The 18988-nt window shown below is 43.7% G+C and overlaps 1 protein-coding gene across 1 annotated transcript in view; it reads right to left on the bottom strand.

The window, feature by feature from the left end:
- Nucleotides 1-18988, bottom strand: part of LOC138580006 (extracellular calcium-sensing receptor-like) — a 114175-nt gene that overhangs the window by 43616 nt on the left and 51571 nt on the right. The window contains exon 5 of the mRNA XM_069650236.1: nt 11364-11487. Coding sequence (XP_069506337.1) covers nt 11364-11487 — 124 coding nt within the window. The remainder of the gene's footprint in view (nt 1-11363; nt 11488-18988) is intronic.

The following is an 18988-nucleotide window of genomic DNA, read 5'->3' as shown; positions in this document are numbered from 1 at the left end:
AGTCACACAAACATGTGTCAAGCACACAACACCAGGGCCACAGGGTGTGCAGATCGAACTCACAAACATTCAGCAGTCCATTCCTCATCAAACAGTCCAACACTTAATGTGTCATGATTCCAAACATACATTAGGCAGCCTGTGTCAAATTGCAATCTTGACACACACAGTTAAAGGCAACACGCTCTGCCACTACTAACAGTCAGCCGCCTAAATGTATGTAATGCCATTCACGGCAGGCATATACACCAGTGGACCATTTCTGCTGCACGACAAACATCAAGCACACATGACGCTGAATATCATGACTCTTAGGTGCCCATGGCACATGCAGATATATGCGAGTGGCACCAACCACATGCAAGTTGCGCTGTCCCACACAAGTGCCCATGTATGTACACTGCATTACATTACTGACTGACAGGGTCAAGCTGTCCCCAGAATAGTCACAGATTTACCCAGTACAAGTCAATGTCATGTAGGTCCAAAGCATGAAACATAAACCATTGATCCCAAGTAGAAGCGGCATGCACAGGTGGCACACAAACATGCCAATGCTGCTTTGCAAGCCCTTGGGTATTGACCTGTGTGCATATGTATGCCACAGCCCTTGCATTCTAGAGTCCAGGCTCCCTGCAGGCACCGCCCCTAGAACATTGGTGGAAGTAGTGAATGCACCCATGCCGAAGTGGATGGCCAGCCAACCTATGGCGTGACTTCCACCATAGTGTGGTGCCATGCAATCAGTGAGTATGCCTACCAACCATAGGCCTCGCTCATCACATAAAGGGTGACCGTGCCAGTACACGTGGTCGACTGCAGACAGGGAAGGGAGCATGAAATTTCATGGAGGCAGGGCTGAAACACAACCACAGAAGGGACCCTCCGGTCTGTGCAGGGGGAACACAAAGAGCAGGGGCAGGCAGGTCACTGCGAAGGATGCCAGTGCCTCTACCAGAGGTGTCCGTGAGGAGGGTGCACCATGGGCAAGCAGGACACCGCCAGGCCCACCAGCACTGGTGCACCCTGCCACATTCAATGTCCCTACTTCCCAAGCCCAGTAAAATGTGGGTACTCCTATGCACTCCCTTGACAACGGACGAGGAAGAGTGGTGAAGGGGGACTGCCACTCACGTGGGAACTGTGGATCTGCCCTGTGGGGAGTTCTCTCCTGGCTCACCCCCAGCCATGACTGCTCCCACCATACTGTCTGCACCTATCACCACAACCCCTGCCACCCCACAGGATGACTCCACATCTTCCAAGGATGACTCCTCCTCTCCAACTCCTGGGTTGTGGCACCCCAACTTCACCCAACAGGAGGTAGAGGTACTGGGGGCAGATGTACTCGAACAATATGAGCACCTCACCGGGGGCACCCCCACCTAAACAGTAAAAAATGTCAGTCAGGGAGATGGCAACGATCATCAGTCTGCTATATCATCCTCCGTTCAGGTGATCTTTCCAGAGCCATTGCAGTGCAGTATCTCAACAGGAATATGTTGCGCACACAGGTGACACTCTGAGAAGACACAAGTGTAGAACTTCTTTGGTGGTTCCAGCATATGGAGAAGTGGATTATCACAGCCAATTAGTTACCAACAGAGCTCAGCATGCACATCAGCTGTTTAAAGGACTTACCTTGATTCTCTGAAAAATGATTGTTTCCCAAAGACTCAGAGGCTGTTGTATGCTCCTCAAGAAGAACGTTTTGACATTCTGATAAAGCAACCATTTAAAAAGCACCTGATCTAGCCTGTTAGCAGAGCTAGAATCAGAGGTGTATCACTATTGCCTGGAGAACCACATCTTAGTAACTGAAGAGTACATTCCAGGGCTTTACAATGCCAGAGAAGATTTGAGCTCTAGATGCCTCAGGGATCTCAGCTGGACAAGGTCATCTTTCAGACTCTGAACAAGCCTTGGGTACTGCTGCACACAGGCATTTTTGCCTCTCACCTACACCCAACTTCTGTGCCTCTTCAGCTGGAATCTGTGCCATTATCCCGTGTGTTCCTAAAAACTTGAAGCATGGGATTATATCTTTCCCCTCTTTGCAATGATTGGCAGAATGCTGGCCAAGGCTGGAAGTGAACAAGAGGAGCTCATATTGATTGTCTTTTTATATCCAGCTCTAATCTAACTCCCACAGTGTCCCTTTATCCTGACGGATCACTAGGCTGCTGAGGAACAGTTTACAGATGGAGGAATGTCAGGTCTTGCTGGAGAAACCTGATTCTCTTGGGGAAGGCACATAATCTTATTAGAGGTAGTTGGGCCCCATCTAATTGCCTGCATTACATAGCTGCTGGTGCAGTGTGGAGTAGCTGGTGTATGTTAAGGGAAAAGCATCCCGTTTCAGCCCCTTTGGTGGATGTTTTTAATTTCTAGGCATCCATGTTAGTTGAAGGTAAAGCGTATAGAACTGTACATTCCTACTGGTTCACGATGTCTTCAGGGCAACAACGGCTGGATGAGGGCCTGTGGAAGGCTCAATGGCATATGAACCGGTTTCCATCCAGCTTCCCTCTACCCCATCCTGTGGGATGTCAGTTATGTTTTGAACCTTTTTATGTAATGGACAAACAACAGAGATCTATCTAGAATAGCCTTGTCTTGTAAATTGACAACCCTTTTGTGCTTGGTGTCCAGTGTTCAAGCTCCAGGTTTGGTGGTATGAAGGGTATATTCTCCAGAATTAGATTTCATATCTCGAGAAGAACGAAGTGATAATTTTCTATCCTTGAGTTTTAATGTCATCTTAATTAATGTGTGGTGCACTGGATAAAGTGCATTGAGGCAGCTTCTCCCGCGATTTGGTGAGACGATAAAGGTCTGTTCCATATTGTCGTGAGCAAGCCTCCTAACACAGTCTCCTCCCAGTCTCTAGCCCAGTGGGTCCATTGTACTCTTGCACAGGCAGGGGTCGACATCTCTCTCTGGGGTCCATTCACCCTGGGGGTGCTATAGCTTCCAAGGCTTTCCGAGTTAGAGCCCAGCTGGAGGATACTATGAAGGCAGACACATGATCTGGGGAGTAGGTATTGAAAGACTTTTATCGGAAGCCTATCGATAAATTGGAATTGTTTGCCATGAGTAAGTAAGTGTAATGGTCACTCATATCCCACCCACTAAATAAACGTTGTGGCTCCTTGACCTGATGACATATGCTGGATATATGATTGCTTATATTCTATAGGCATTGCCATTTGCATCCGGAAGTTGCCCCTCAGTGTTCTTTGATTCTTGATTCACTTTTACTGAGCCCTCCCCAGTGAATACCCTATTTATTTATTTTCCGGACTTAGGAGGAGTCCCGGTGGATGCTTCTCAGTAGCCATGACTCTGGTTGCAATTCTTGGTTGACACATTTGCCAGAAAAGCTGCTTGACTGTGAAACACCACCAAATAACAGGGTTTAAATTGGTAGCCTGGCTTTAAATAAGACCTTCAGGTGTGGAGGTATGCAGTAATGATGAGGTGCGGTGCGCATTGAGAACGTTGATCTTCTCGTAACTGTAATATAGACGATGGACCCCTTTTATATCGAATGTTAGCATGTGTATGTGTTGTGAAATTGAAAAAAGTTCTTTGGATGAGTTCCTTCTGGGGTGTCTTTTGTTTACTCAAGCTCTGCCACAGCTCACCCTTAACTGCCCCTCAAAAGGGATCACAGTTCTGCTCCAACCTTGCTATCACTGCCCAGCTCTGCCCAGTGTGGCTCTTGTCGCTAAGTTCTGCCCCAGTGTCTCATTGCTTAAGTTCACCATTTCCTCTTACTCCGCCCACACCCCGCAAACACCCATACATGTACTTGCAAAATTAGACACATACTCACATGCACGCACAAACGCAAATTCACTCAAACACTCACACAAGCACATTTTGTTCATATATTTAATTCTGACTGGGCACTTAGGTTCAATTCTAGGAATTATTAAAAGCTGTTTCTTGTCGCCTTAACACAGATGCATACAAGGGGCGTTTAACTCCCTGAGCTATCTTGCTGTCCATCCATATGCAGCATGCCAGTGACTCTAAGCATGTGTGCAGCACATGTCTATGCAACCTCTGCATCTATGCAAACTGCCATTGCTCCAGTGTATTTATGCAAAGTGTGCCTCTGCAAACTTGCATCCAAGGTTGCTTGTCAAGAGCAAGTCAGGGACTCCAGCGTGTGTGAATCATGCACTCCAGCAAAGCCTAGATGTAGGCAGCCTACCTATGAAACCCAGATGTCTGCTCCATGTATCATCTGTATATGTATGCAGATTGCCAGGGACACTCTGACTGTTTACATCCTGTGTCCACACAGTGTGAGTATATTGATTGATTTATTTATTTATTGAGTGCCTTACACCAAGGCACTGTACAAAGGAACAACAAATACAGAGAGATAACAACAATTAACATTGTGAGCAAGAATACAACTTGAATCATTCTACAAAACAGTGCAAGGAGCAATTAACTGAGAGGGGGGGAGGAGTGGGGATAGGAGTGGTGAGGGGGCAGGAGAAGGATAGAATAAGTGTAGAAGAAAGGGAGAAAGAATGTAATGGGAGAGGGGAGAGAGGAATTAAAAGAGGGGAGAAACAGGGGGGATGGAGAGGGTAGGGGGGGCTTCAAGGTGGGGAATGGAGAAGGAGGGATTTAAGGGAAGTGCGAAATGAGGTGAAGGTAGAGGAAGAGCGGATTGGGAGGGGGAGAGAGTTCCAGTGCAGAGGAGCAAGAAGGTGGAAGGAGCGGAACTGGGAGGAAGCACAGGGGGAAGGAGGTTCAGTGAGAAGGAAGCGGTCAGCGGTACGAAGGGAGCGAGAGGGGGAGTAGAAGGAAAGAAGGGAGGAGAGATAAGGAGGAGCAAGATCATGGAGGGATTTGAAAACAAGGCAGAGAACGTGGAATTTTAGTTGCAGGTGGAAAGGTAGCCAGCCAAGGTGAGAGAGCGAAGAGGAGATGGAGTCGCAGGAGGTAAGGAAACAAAGGGTACGAATGGCAGAGTGGTATATGGATTTAAGAGGGGCAAGCTGAGAAGAGGGAAGTCCGAAGAATAGAAAGGAGCAGTAGAAGAGGCAGGAAAAAATGAGCGAGAAAATTAGTAGTTTGGTAGCATGGAATGTAAGAGAGGGGCGGATTTTGCGAATATTGTAGAGGTGGTATCGGCAGGTGCGGGAAGTGAGGGAAATGTGTTGCGAGAAGGAGAGAGAGTAGTCAAATAGAATGCCTAGATTGCGAGCATGGGAGGAGATAGGGAGATCGGAGGGAGGAAAGTGGATAAAAGGGGGAGGAGAAGGAGGGGGAAGAGTATTAGAGGGTAGAAAAGGACTTCGGTTTTATCGGTGTTGAGGGAAAGAAAGCGGGAGGACATCCAGTTCTTGATGGCTGTGAGACAAGAGGAGAGTTTAAGATGGAGGTCAGGTGTGAAGGAGGAGAAAGAGAGAAAGAGCTGAGTATCATCAGCATAGAAATGATGGGAGAGGTTACCAGTCATTTGGTCGAAAAAAAAAGGTCGACAGGACAAATGGTCGACACCATTTGGTCGAAAGACAAATGGTCAAATTTTATTTTTTTGTATTTTCACTTTTTTTTTTTTGGGGGGGGGTCCCCCAAACCCCTTTTTTTCTAAAAAAAAAACCTTTTTTCCCTAAACGAAAACCTAAAAAATATATATATAAATAAAAAACAAATTCGACCATTTGGCTTTCGACCAAATTCCGTCGACCATTTGGCTTTCGACCAAATGTCTTTCGACCAAATGACTGGACAGAGATGGGAGATGCCAAAGGAGGAGATAACAGGGGTGATAAAGGAGGTGTAGAGAGAGAAGACGAAAGGACCAAGTACAGAGCCTTGAGGAACACCGTAAGTTAGAGGGAAGGAAGGAGAGGTCTGGCCTCCCCATGAAACAGCAAAGGAACGGGCAGAAAGATAAGAGGATAGCGATTTTAGAACAGGGCCTTTGAATCCAAAGGAGGAGAGAGTAAGGAGCAGGAGTGGGTGATCGACAGTGTCAAAAGCGGCAGAGTAATCAAGGAGAATAAGAAGAGAGGATTGTTTAGCGTGACAAGCGGAGAGGAGTGAGTTGAGAATAGAGGTGAGAGCAGTGTCATTGGAATGTTTGGGACGGAAGCCAGATTGGAAAGGGGGAAGAAAGAGAGGAAGTAGAGACAAAGGAAGAGAGTTGAGAGTAGGCAAGGCGTTCAAGGAGTTTAGAAAGGAAAGGCAGAAGAGAGATATGTCTGTAGTTAGCAGTGATCAGTGGATCAGCAGAGGGTTTCTTAAGAATAGGAATAATCGTTGCGTGTTTGAAGGCAGAGGGGAAAGGTAGATGAGGAGAGGCAGGAGTTGAAGAAAGTGGTAAGGTAAGGGATAATGAGAGGATAGATCTTAGGGATGAGAGCGGAGGAGAGATGGTGAGAGGGGGCGGACGTGGGGTGGGCTTTGGAAAGAAGAGAGGAGACATCAGAAGGGGAAACAGCACAGAAGACAGACATGATGAAGGAGGGAGGAGAGGGGGGAGGAGGAGGGAGGCAGTCAGAGAGGGGGTTCATTTTTTGCCTGAGTGTGATGATTTTGGAGGAAAAGTAGTTGGCAAATTCAGAGGGAGAAAGTGTGGAATTGGATGAGGGATCAGGAGTGGGAGGAGATAGAAGGCGGGAAAGAGTTTGAAAAATCCAACGAGGATGGGAAGCTTGAGACTGAAGAAGGTTAGAGTAGTAGGAGGATTTGGCCGTTGCAAGACAAGAATTGTAAAGTGCGTGGTAGGAGAAGTAAGAGGATTGATTTGAAAGCGAGGGAGTTTTGAGCAAGAGTCTCTCTAATCGCCTGAGAAGGTGCCGCATAGAGCGGAGATGGGAAGTAAGCCAGGGTTCAGAAGGTTTCTGAGTAGGGCAGAAGAGAGAAAGGGGGTAGAGATGGTCAAGGGTAGCGGTGATAGAGGATGAGAGGGAAGAGAGAGCGTCGTCGGGAGAGATTAGTGCAAAGTTTTTGAGAGATGGAAGAGAAGAGGAGCAAGTGTCGGAGAAGAGGGTAGTGTCAAAATCGCGCAGGTCACGACGCGAGTAGATCGGAGAGGAGGGATTAGACTTAGTGGGGGGAGGAAGAGGAGAAAGGGAGAACGAAAGTAAGGCATGGTCAGAGAGATAAACAGGAAGAGAGGAGATAGGGGAGGAGGGATAGGAGGAGTTAAAGATGAGGTCAAGAGTGGAACCAGAGGAGTGCGTCGGGGATGAAGGAAGGGGGAAGAGGAGGTAGGAATCAAGGATGGAGAGGAGAGGAGAAGATTGGGGGGGAGAGGGAAGATGAATATTAAAGTCACCAAGAACAGGTAGAGGAGAGGGTGAGGGAGAAATAAGTGATAGGAGGTGATCTAGGTCATCAAAGAAGGAGGAGAGAGGACCAGGGAGACAATAGATAATCAGGAAGGACATAGGGTGGGGAGAGGGGAATGACTTAAATAGGAATTCAAAGGAAGGGAAAGAGGGGAGAGTTGGGGAAGAAGAGGAGGAGATGTATTTGGAGTGGTACAGGAGACCAAAGCCACCACCACGGCCAGAGGGACGGGGAGTATGGAGGAAAGAGGAAGAGGAGGTCATAAAGGAAGCAGGGACAGAGGTGTTATGAGGAGGAATCCAGGTTTCAGTGAGGCAGAGGAAATGAAGGTTGAGACGGAAGAATAGATCAAGGGTAGCCGCGGTTTTGTTACAGATGGATCTGTTGTTCCAGAGAGCAATGTTCATGAGGGCAGCGTGGTTGACAGTGGGGGGGTAGAGAAGGTAAGGACGGTGAGAAGGGGAGTGGCTAAAGGAGTGGGGGAGAGGATAGTGAAGTGGACTAGGCATAAGGAGGAAAGAAGAGAGTAGAAGGGAGAGGAGGAGGGGGAATGGAGGGTGGAGGGGGGAGAAGGCAAGGTGAAAGGGAGATATGGCGGATCCCATAGGGTCAGCGGGAGCAGGTGTAGGGGATTCAAGTTGGGGAGTCCAAATTGGGGATGGCATCCAAGCTGAACTAAAGACAGTGGTGAGAGACAGCTGGAAGGAGTCAAAAGAGTCTGGGGGTGTAGGTACTCGAGTCTGTGGTTGGAGGAGTCCAGATGCTTTAGGCCCGGAAATGAGGTGGTAGATCTGAATTGTAGTAAGGAGGTCACGGGCTCAAGGTTGAGGGATGATCGGCGGAGGAGTCCAGATGCTTATAGAGGTGAATGTTTGGGGTGGAGTGTAGTCTTAGGGAGAAAAAAAAACACAGATTGTAGAAAGAGGAGTGGGTTCCCAAGTTTGAAGCTACTTCTCGAAGCGTCCAAGGCGGGGTGGGCAGGGGTGTGATCCTACTAGTGTGTTCATAGATGAGCATTGTCTTCTGGCAGATGCCCTTGGGAGGAATCATAGAGGTGCAGATCCTTTAAGAGCTCGGGTCATTCCTTGTTTCTCACCTTTATATATCACTTCCAGATTGTCTCTGGATCTGTTGGGCCCGGTCCAGGGCCCCCTCCCCCAAAGGGTCTTTTGCCATTGGCAGGGGGTTGGCTCAGCAGGCTCTCTTTTCTGTGTTTCATGCTCTACCTCCCTCGAGCTCCACAGTTGGTCTCAGTGTATAGCACGTGCTCCCTCCTTGTCACACAAGGTCTCAGACTGGCCACTCCTTCCTGTAACAGGCAGCAGAGGGCAAGGGACATAGAGGGAGCGGAGGGCAACGCCCACTCAGCAGGGGAAGGAAAGTGAAGAAAGATGTTGCTGTTCATCTCCCTCCGCCAAAAGAAAATAAAACAAGGTAAGTCTTAGCTCAGCTGCCTGCTGTGTCCATCAGCTGCACTTTGCAGGGGGTGCTAATCTGCCTGTGATAGGTGCAAATAATTGCTAGACATGCAAAACAATTCCATTATGGATGGTTTTAGTGTGGGCTAATAGCCGGCGCTTAAGCACCACCTATAGGAGGAAACTATTGCACAGGGATACTTGTAGGAGGGAGTTGACATTTGAGGAGGTACACACAGCTTGTGGTTGTTGTTTGGCTTTTTTTAGCCACCCTTTAATTGCCCATGGCCATGCTAATCTGAATGACTATTTCCACCCAGCACATGGCCTTTCCCTTCCAAAACACATCCCCCTGGGTTCTCTTTCAGCTCACTCTTTCAAGCAGTAACATTAAAATGTAGTTTGCCAGTGCTTTTTCTAAACAGTCTACGGAGAGTCAATGACTTAATTGCTGCTGTAAATGGCTACTGGAATAATGAACTTGTCTTAACCAGGTGTGCCTTCAGCCACTTGATTATTATCCCTTCTTTGCCATCAAGTCCTGTTAAAAACCAGCAAAGTCAAAGCCAGCGTATTCGTCCAAAATTTTCTAAAAAAAACAAAAACAAATGCGTGATTTGGCCGAATTTCGGGCGTTCGAAAAATGTTCGACCAGATCATGCATTCGGTGCTGGGGGCTGCACCCTTGCTCACTTTATTGTGAGCGGGGGTTGTGGATGGCACCCCTGCAGCTGTCCCAAAAAATAAAAAGGGAAAGGACCCTGCAGCGCCGGTTTCCGATCACAGAAGTGAAAGCAAACAGGCGTCGCAGGGACACAGCAAGTCGTAATGCAAGGTAAGTACGGGGGTGGGTGGTAGGGGTGTGGGTAGGGGTGTGTTGGGGGTGTGGGTAGGGGCATGGGTGGGGGTGTGAGCTGAGTCAGCAATGTTCAGGGCAGAAAAGACCGAAGATTATTTTCGAAAAAATAATCTTCAGTCTTTTTTCCCTCGAACATTTCTAATTAGGTCTTTCAACCCGAATCCAAAGCCAGCAGTTGGGGCTTATGTACAGGTATTGGACAGGGATTTTCCAATCACTGCGGTCATATGTCCAGATAATATACAGAGGAACTGGAGGATCACCACCAGTATTGGCTGCACCCTCATAGCAAAAACAACCTCAGATACTATCTATGCGTAAAGAACATTCGTTCAATCTTCATAGTTGCATGTTACTGCAATGTGAATGTTGCTATTCCATAAGGTCTACCGATACACTATATATTGCGCCCATAATGCGGGAATTGTTCACCATTCAAGCATACCCCACTGTATAGTGTCGTTGACGTAACGTTGGATAAAGAGCGTTTGCGTTACCATATTCCTGGCACGCATATCATAGACCTTGAAGATCAGGGTGCATTATCCCGGAACAAGCTCCAATGGGTGTCAGCGATTGCCCCAACGGGGGACATAGGGCCTGAAATGCATTGACCATTGTCTCATCCACTGAAGGAAGGATGTGGATGAAGGAGCTACCTTAACGAAGACTGCAACATGGATCTATGAAGATTGAAGGAATGTTCTTTACCCATATATAGTTTTGAATGTCGTTTTTACTACGAGGGTGCAGCCAATGCTGGTGGTGACGCCCTATTTCTTCTGTATATTGCTTTCCTGGACAGTGCAATCCAGGCTTTGGCTAGTGCCACATACAGTGTTTCATTTATAAAATAATTGTTCAGGTAGTGCCCGTTTCATTTTCTAAAAATATGTCGATGTAATAAAGAATTTTCCGGCTGTTGCAATCCTATACCAATGTAGCAATTTATCAGTACCTAGCAAATGCTGATCACATGCCTAACCAAAACCCCAAACTGTTAGCTTTGACAATGCTTGTTTAAGACTGGGATAGTAGACAGTGGGCCGGTAAACCTGCGGTTATTGCAATAGCTATGGATGGATGGATGGAAGTGCATTCAAAGTACTCCTGGCCTTCACTATGCCAGCTCCTGCTCCCAAAGCCAGCCCCTCCTGTCCCCATAAAACCAGACCTAGAGTTTTGGCTCATATCTGCAGAATGGAGTATTCACTTCTTATTATATTGCGCCCTTTTATCCTTTAAAAAAAAGTACAGGAACATGTTTCTTATGCCATACATTGTCTAGGCTAGCCTAACAAGTGCAATGGCTTCTTTTCTCTTTTTTAAAGTGATGTGACCATTGCTACAGCGAGACTTTAGATTCGGCTTTGCACCTTCATGAGAGAAATAGGAATTTAGCTGTGTAAGGTGCTATAAATTTGATTCTATTTGATTTATGCCTCATGAATTTAAATCTTCTTTTTTCTGTACTGCGTATTTAATGATGTGGATGTTATCCTTTTTGGGATATATGTATTTCTTATCTGAACAAAGCTATACGAAGTAAACATTTTAGCTCATTAGATGGCTTATGCCAACTATCCGACAAAACACAAAATGGCACGCTCACAATGTGCATTTGTGGGATTGTTTGATTTCAAAGTGCATGTTGGGACCACTCCGGTGGTGATAGTGCGCGGTACAAATGTCCTTTAACATTAACATTAACATGTTCTCGTCACTAAAGACTTTTGGTGGTACTCTTTTGCCCTTACCTGTCTGCGTGGATATTTCTCCTTCCTTACATTGGACGCAGTCGAAGCAGCACACCGGTTGCCCCTGCCGCAGAGCCTTCCTGTAACCAGGAGAGCAACTTTCACTGCACAAAGAGCGAGGAACCTACGGAATCAGGAGTTTAAAGAATATTTTAAAGGTTTGGATTGAAAACACATGAACATATAAATCTTCAGAAAATGGTATTGCATTAAGAGAAATCGCCTGTACCTTATAGAACGAGCGAAGGGTAATTACAATGGAATAATGACCTGCCCCCCAGATTACTGCCCGAGGTGAAGCATGTAGACCTCCCACATCCCCTTTCTTTCGTCATTTAAAGGAAAGAACCTTATACTATTCGTCCCAGCTGATTTAAATCAACATACTCACTTTTGCCAGTAATTCATTATTATAATTACCAGCTGTAACCTATGGTTCAGAAATAAACCATATGGAGGTTTTGTATAGATGGGAAAAACTGGAGGGTTTGTTGGGGAGATGTGTCTTAGGATTACCTTCCTATCTACCTATTTATGTTATTAGGTATGAACTGGGAGTCGTCTCAATTAAGACTATTGTTCACTGGAAATCTTTACAATTGTATTGTAAAATCATGGATCCTCCTAGCCATTACATTTTTCAAGCCATAAATCTGGTTTCTCAGAAACTGAGGTTTAAGGGAGTAACATCATGGACATGCATACTTAGTAATGTAAATATACCCTTAGAGGAATGTCTACTCAACCGAGACCTAGCCGAAAGGAAATTATGGCTGATGGACTGTTGCACCACTTGTCATAAAGTTCCCTTGCATAAACTTTGTACATGGCTAGGCAGGGAAGAGAGGGCTGTCAGGACCTGGCCTTCATATCTTATCAAATTTCCGGATCCTAGATGGTGTAAACTATTTATGTAAATTAGATTCACTATGTTCCAACCCTTGAAATTATAGGGCCGAAACTTCAGTTGCCCATATCCAAACGACTGTGTAGACTATGTAATGAGGTGCCAGAAACATTATATCACATTTTTACTCTGTGTCAAACTCTTAGGAGCGAAATAAGCAATCATTTTGAACGTGTTTTACAGGGATGTATGGCTGAGAAACTTTGGGCCAGGATTTTGACATGGTCAGACTTAGGGCTTAAATTGGCAGCTTTTCGCTATGTGTTAGCTATTTTGAATCGAGGAAGAATTTGCATTGTAATATGAATTACCCAACTATTTAAACAAATTATCATTGTCGGTTTTAAGAGTATTAAATGATAACTGTTGGGGTTATTATAGGTGACTTTATAATGTATGAAATATTGTTCTATGTGTGATTTATAAACTGTATGAATATAGATGTTGTATATATACGGTTTTTAATATGTCATATCTTTTTCTAAAATCTGTGTAAGGTTTTTCTTTATAATATCTACAAAAAGAAGTTTAAGGTTTTTTCTTAAAAAAAGGGAAGAAAGTGCCACCACTTACATGGGTATCCTGTCTCACAGATAAGTTTTTAGGCAAAATTAGATATAAATTTTATTAGTCATACAAAATTCATTTTAAAATAAAAAATTAATCATAAAAAATGATCATCTCACATAGAACAAACAATCAATTCTAAAACCACACAAGTAATTCAGCTTCAATCGGTTCTAGTCTCAAATTTGATCTTTTGGTCAACCCGTATGACCCAATCACACTGAGTCCCCTCGCTTCGAAATCAACTTTTGGCTAATTCAGTTCTTAGTTTCCCAAAAACCCAACTTGTACAAGTTTCTGTCCCATTATCACAACAATGTAGGACATTCTTCAGGGGTGTGTAGTGTCTTGTGTAGATCTTATTCAAGATGAAACCACATTTCCAAAATTCTATCTTCTTTTAGAAGTCGGTATACCCTGTTAATATAAAGGAGGCACTATATTACTCTCTCTTATCACAATGTTAGTCCATTGATTATGCTAACTTTTTAACCCTTAACCCCATAAGGGTGAAGAAAATGTTATTAATAACATACCTTCCTGACTCGAGGGTTCTCTATCCCAGAGTCTTCTTTCAACCTCAATTGGTTAAATTAAGGCAAATATCCAATTAATTAAGGACTTCATGCCTGTGTTCCTCTATCTTCTGTCCTAGTACACAATATACACACGTATTAGACTCTTATAACCCATAACTATGAGCTCAAAAGCCCTTGTTTTCCTCATGGAGGCATTTTACCATATAGTTCTAGACTTATGCCATCCTTGTTTACTCCATCAATACTGTATCCTTTCACTTGGTTCTGAAAACTTCATCTACCCTTCAGGCTATATATACCTGAAAGACATCAAAACGAAAACACAAAACACCTCAGTGGAATGTCCACGTGTTAAAATCTCCTACACATCTTGTTTAAGTAAGCAAAAAACATTACTTACTCATGACTCCCACTGGGGCTAGATGTCTTCAATATTGTCCTGCTAGCCCTATCCAGTGTGCTATCTACAGCACTCTAAATGCTCTTTCCCTTGATAGGAAAAAATGCAGGCTTGGTAGTATTCAAATATCCTGCTCTTAACTTCGACCCCGCTTGTTCAAAAAACGAGCAACGAACAGCTCAGGAGAAAATCTAGGTCCCGTGTTTGTCCTCGCGGGCAACGCGATGGCGTCATCACGCCCCACGCGGATCAGAAAACGCGTGTCGCGCAATGGTGACGTCACTACGTCCCGTGATATACATGCGCGAACCCATAGTTGGCAATTCAAGTCCCGGATCGCCCACTAATCCGCCATACTGCTGCAGAATGCTAGTCTGGCCACCCAGATGCCCTTATGACTGTAATTTCATCCTGAAAAAGACCTCACAATAAATGTGAAACAAAAAACCATTTCAATTCAAAACACATTGAGTCGTTTCGAATCATTGCAGTAGAATCCTCCATACATTCTGAAAAAAAAGTCGGTATTATACATGTATTGTATACCCTCTGTAACAATTTCTCATATGTCATTAAATATAATATGTGCACATATTCGGTGATCAACATGATCTCTTAGTTACATCAATCCCAATTCAAAGTGCCCAATCGAAAAAAAGGAAAAACCGAGTCAGAGGTAGCTGCCTAGGTATTATGCCACTCCACGCCTTCATTCAGACCGTGGAGATGGCTTCTGGATAAAAAAATAAGTTTTTGTTCCAACTGTAATAACTTTCTATTGATCGATGAATGTGACTCCCCTTTGACTTGTTTCAGAATCACCCATTCAAATTCATTACTAGTATGTTTCTTTTCAATAAAATGTTTTACCATTGGCGCTTGTTCAACTCTATTCCTAATGCAGCTCCTATGCTCGATCATCCTTGTTTTACATTTTCTGTTTGTCTTTCCTATGTACATAAGTTGACATGGACATTTGATCAAATAAATGACATTACTTGTTTCACAATTTGTGTGTTCTGTCATTTGCCATATTTTACCCAAACCTAAGTCAACTGATGTAGTTTTCCTCGTTTGCTGACACATAGTACAGTTGCCACAGGGATAATGGCCCTGGACTGGTGAAAGGCCCCACAAATTCGTCTGTTGACCTATTCTCTTCTTAGTCTTAACATCATTCCTCATGACTAGCTCTCGTACAGTAGTGCTCTTTTTGAAAGCTATAATTGGACTTCCCATTTCCTTAGTCATAATTTTCTTCCAATTCCTCTGGATGATACTCTTGATTTTATATGAAAGATTACTAAATGTATTCACAAATACTAGCGGGGTTTCTCTGGTATCTCTATCTCTACGTATTTGTTGGTCCAAGAGGGCTTCTCGGTTATTATTGAAAGCTCTCTTAGCCGCCTTCTTGACCAAAGAAGAGGGATATCCTCTGTCTACCAATTTGTCAATAAGCACATTTGCCCCATCATATAAAATCAAGAGTATCATCCAGAGGAATTGGAAGAAAATTATGACTAAGGAAATGGGAAGTCCAATTATAGCTTTCAAAAAGAGCACTACTGTACGAGAGCTAGTCATGAGGAATGATGTTAAGACTAAGAAGAGAATAGGTCAACAGACAAATTTGTGGGGCCTTTCACCAGTCCAGGGCCATTATCCCTGTGGCAACTGTACTATGTGTCAGCAAACGAGGAAAACTACATCAGTTGACTTAGGTTTGGGTAAAATATGGCAAATGACAGAACACACAAATTGTGAAACAAGTAATGTCATTTATTTGATCAAATGTCCATGTCAACTTATGTACATAGGAAAGACAAACAGAAAATGTAAAACAAGGATGATCGAGCATAGGAGCTGCATTAGGAATAGAGTTGAACAAGCGCCAATGGTAAAACATTTTATTGAAAAGAAACATACTAGTAATGAATTTGAATGGGTGATTCTGAAACAAGTCAAAGGGGAGTCACATTCATCGATCAATAGAAAGTTATTACAGTTGGAACAAAAACTTATTTTTTTATCCAGAAGCCATCTCCACGGTCTGAATGAAGGCGTGGAGTGGCATAATACCTAGGCAGCTACCTCTGACTCGGTTTTTCCTTTTTTTCCATTGGGCACTTTGAATTGGGATTGATGTAACTAAGAGATCATGTTGATCACCGAATATGTGCACATATTATATTTAATGACATATGAGAAATTGTTACAGAGGGTATACAATACATGTATAATACCGACTGTTTTTCAGAATGTATGGAGGATTCTACTGCAATGATTCGAAACGACTCAATGTGTTTTGAATTGAAATGGTTTTTTGTTTCACATTTATTGTGAGGGCTTTTTCAGGATGAAATTACAGTCATAAGGGCATCTGGGTGGCCAGACTAGCATTCTGCAGCAGTATGGCGGAGTAGTGGGCGATCCGGGACTTGAATTGCCAACTATGGGTTCGCGCATGTATATCACGGGACGTAGTGACGTCACCATTGCGCGACACGCGTTTTCTGATCCGCGTGGGGCGTGATGACGCCATCGCGTTGCCCGCGGGGACAAACACGGGACCTAGATTTTCTCCTGAGCTGTTCGTTGCTCGTTTTTTGAACAAGCGGGGTCGAAGTTAAGAGCAGGATATTTGAATACTACCAAGCCTGCATTTTTTCCTATCAAGGGAAAGAGCATTTAGAGTGCTGTAGATAGCACACTGGATAGGGCTAGCAGGACAATATTGAAGACATCTAGCCCCAGTGGGAGTCATGAGTAAGTAATGTTTTTTGCTTACTTAAACAAGATGTGTAGGAGATTTTAACACGTGGACATTCCACTGAGGTGTTTTGTGTTTTCGTTTTGATGTCTTTCAGGTATATATAGCCTGAAGGGTAGATGAAGTTTTCAGAACCAAGTGAAAGGATACAGTATTGATGGAGTAAACCTGGATGGCATAAGTCTAGAACTATATGGTAAGATGCCTCCATGAGGAAAACAAGGGCTTTTGAGCTCATAGTTATGGGTTATAAGAGTCTAATACGTGTGTATATTGTGTACTAGGACAGAAGATACAGGAACACAGGCATGAAGTCCTTAATTAATTGGATATTTGCCTTAATTTAACCAATTGAGGTTGAAAGAAGACTCCGGGATAGAGAACCCTCGAGTCAGGAAGGTATGTTATTAATAACATTTTCTTCACCCTTATGGGGTTAAGGGTTAAAAAGTTAGCATAATCAATGGACTAACATTGTGATAAGAGAGAGTAATATAGTGCCTCCTTTATATTAACAGGGTATACCGACTTCTAAAAGAAGATAGAATTTTGGAAATGTGGTTTCATCTTGAATAAGATCTACACAAGACACTACACACCCCTGAAGAATGTCCTACATTGTTGTGATAATGGGACAGAAACGTGTACAAGTTGGGTTTTTGGGAAACTAAGAACTGAATTAGCCAAAAGTTGATTTCGAGGCGAGAGGACTCAGTGTGATTGGGTCATACGGGTTGACCAAAAGATCAAATTTGAGACTAGAACCGATTGAAGCTGAATTACTTGTGTGGTTTTAGAATTGATTGTTTGTTCTATGTGATATGATCATTTTTTATGATGAATTTTTTATTTTAAAATGAATTTTGTATGACTAATAAAATGTATATCTAATTTTGCCTAAAAACTTATCTGTGAGACAGGATACCCATGTAAGTGGTGGCACTTTCTTCCCTTTTTTTAAGAAAAAACCTTAAACTTCTTTTTGTAGATATTAGACTTCACTCCACGGAGTAAGAGGTTTACTAATCCCCAACTGTGGTTGTCCACTGTCTTGAGAATAGAGGTTTTTCTTTATACCATTTCACAATAAACAATTAAAATAAATAAGTATTTTGAACAGAACCTTAGGCCCTTTGAGAAGCATGTATGCTACTTTTGAAGTCATTCCTAAATCCGTTTGGGCTATAGACGGGTTTCCATTTCTGGCAATGCTGATTTGGGGAGTTGTGCTGCCATGCACAATTACCAAAGATCTACGATTTCAAAATCACAGCGACATCATGTCATTTGCATGGCCTTAATGCTCGATTTCAGTGATTAGTCTTTTGACACAGAATCCTCCTAATGGACGTCCTTGAGGTAAATGGTGACTGAAAAGTCCCCAGCAGAGCAAATCCCTTTGCCGTCCCGCACGCCATACATGCCTTCTGCTGGTGCACTCACCCTACTTTTTCAAATGATCCCTTCTGCCATGAAAAGTATCCCAAATCAGCCTAAAATTGGGCAACTTGCACATGCTTGTTAATTCTTACAATTCCTTGGGGGCAGTGTAGGGAAGCCACATTTTGTTTTGCATGGGATGTTGCCGATCTAAGACCAGACCTGGGGAAGTGTCATTAAACCAGGTGACAAAAGCCCCTTCAGAGGTATATAAAGCTATTAGGGCAAGGAAAAAAGGAAAGTGTTTTTAGTGTAGGGAAAAAAAATGGGCGCACTTAAGTAACTTGTGTTTCAATTTAATGGACATAGTACTAGTAACAATAAACTTTGCACATGTTTTGCTTCATTTCAGTGTGTTAGTTTGGGTAACTGAACTGCACCTTATCCACTTAAGCTTTTACACAGGTGACCATAATTGTTTCTGCACTGCTTCTCAACTGCAGCTCAAGTGTGAATGCTTGGAATTAGGTCTATACAAGACATAATAGACTGCATTCTGAGCATTCCGATTGGCTGAGAAGAGGATTATAATAGAATCCATGTGCTAATGCTTGTTTTATTATGAGTTTTTCTTAAGTGCGCAAACAGTAAGAATGGCTTCTTGACATTGACTGAAGAACACCTCCACATCAGGCAAGCAGCATTAATAGGGAAAGAGAAATATTTCAAGATTTTTCCGAAAGGCCCAGTTGTCGGATAGTAATCGAAGAGTGATTGATAGAAAATTCCATACAGTGAAAACTTGCCCTTGCGTTCTCTGTCGGCAGTGTCAAGTTTGGATTAGAAGATTGAATGAACAAATGCTCAGTGTTGGGTCGCGTTTTATGACCAAGCATGAGTTTAAAGAGATAGGTTGCTTATAGAAGGCACTGTTCACCGTCCAGAGTCTTCAACATGAAGCACTGGATCACGGCAGCCAATATCAAAAACATATAGGGCCTCATTACGAGGAGTGAGGTAGGGGGGTTAACGGTGCCGGTAGAGCTGCGGCGCTGTTAA

Source organism: Ambystoma mexicanum, chromosome 3p (genome assembly GCF_040938575.1).
Source record: "Ambystoma mexicanum isolate Mex_15411 chromosome 3p, UKY_AmexF1_1, whole genome shotgun sequence".
Lineage (NCBI taxonomy): Eukaryota > Metazoa > Chordata > Amphibia > Caudata > Ambystomatidae > Ambystoma > Ambystoma mexicanum.
This window is presented reverse-complemented; position numbering and strand designations above follow the sequence as displayed.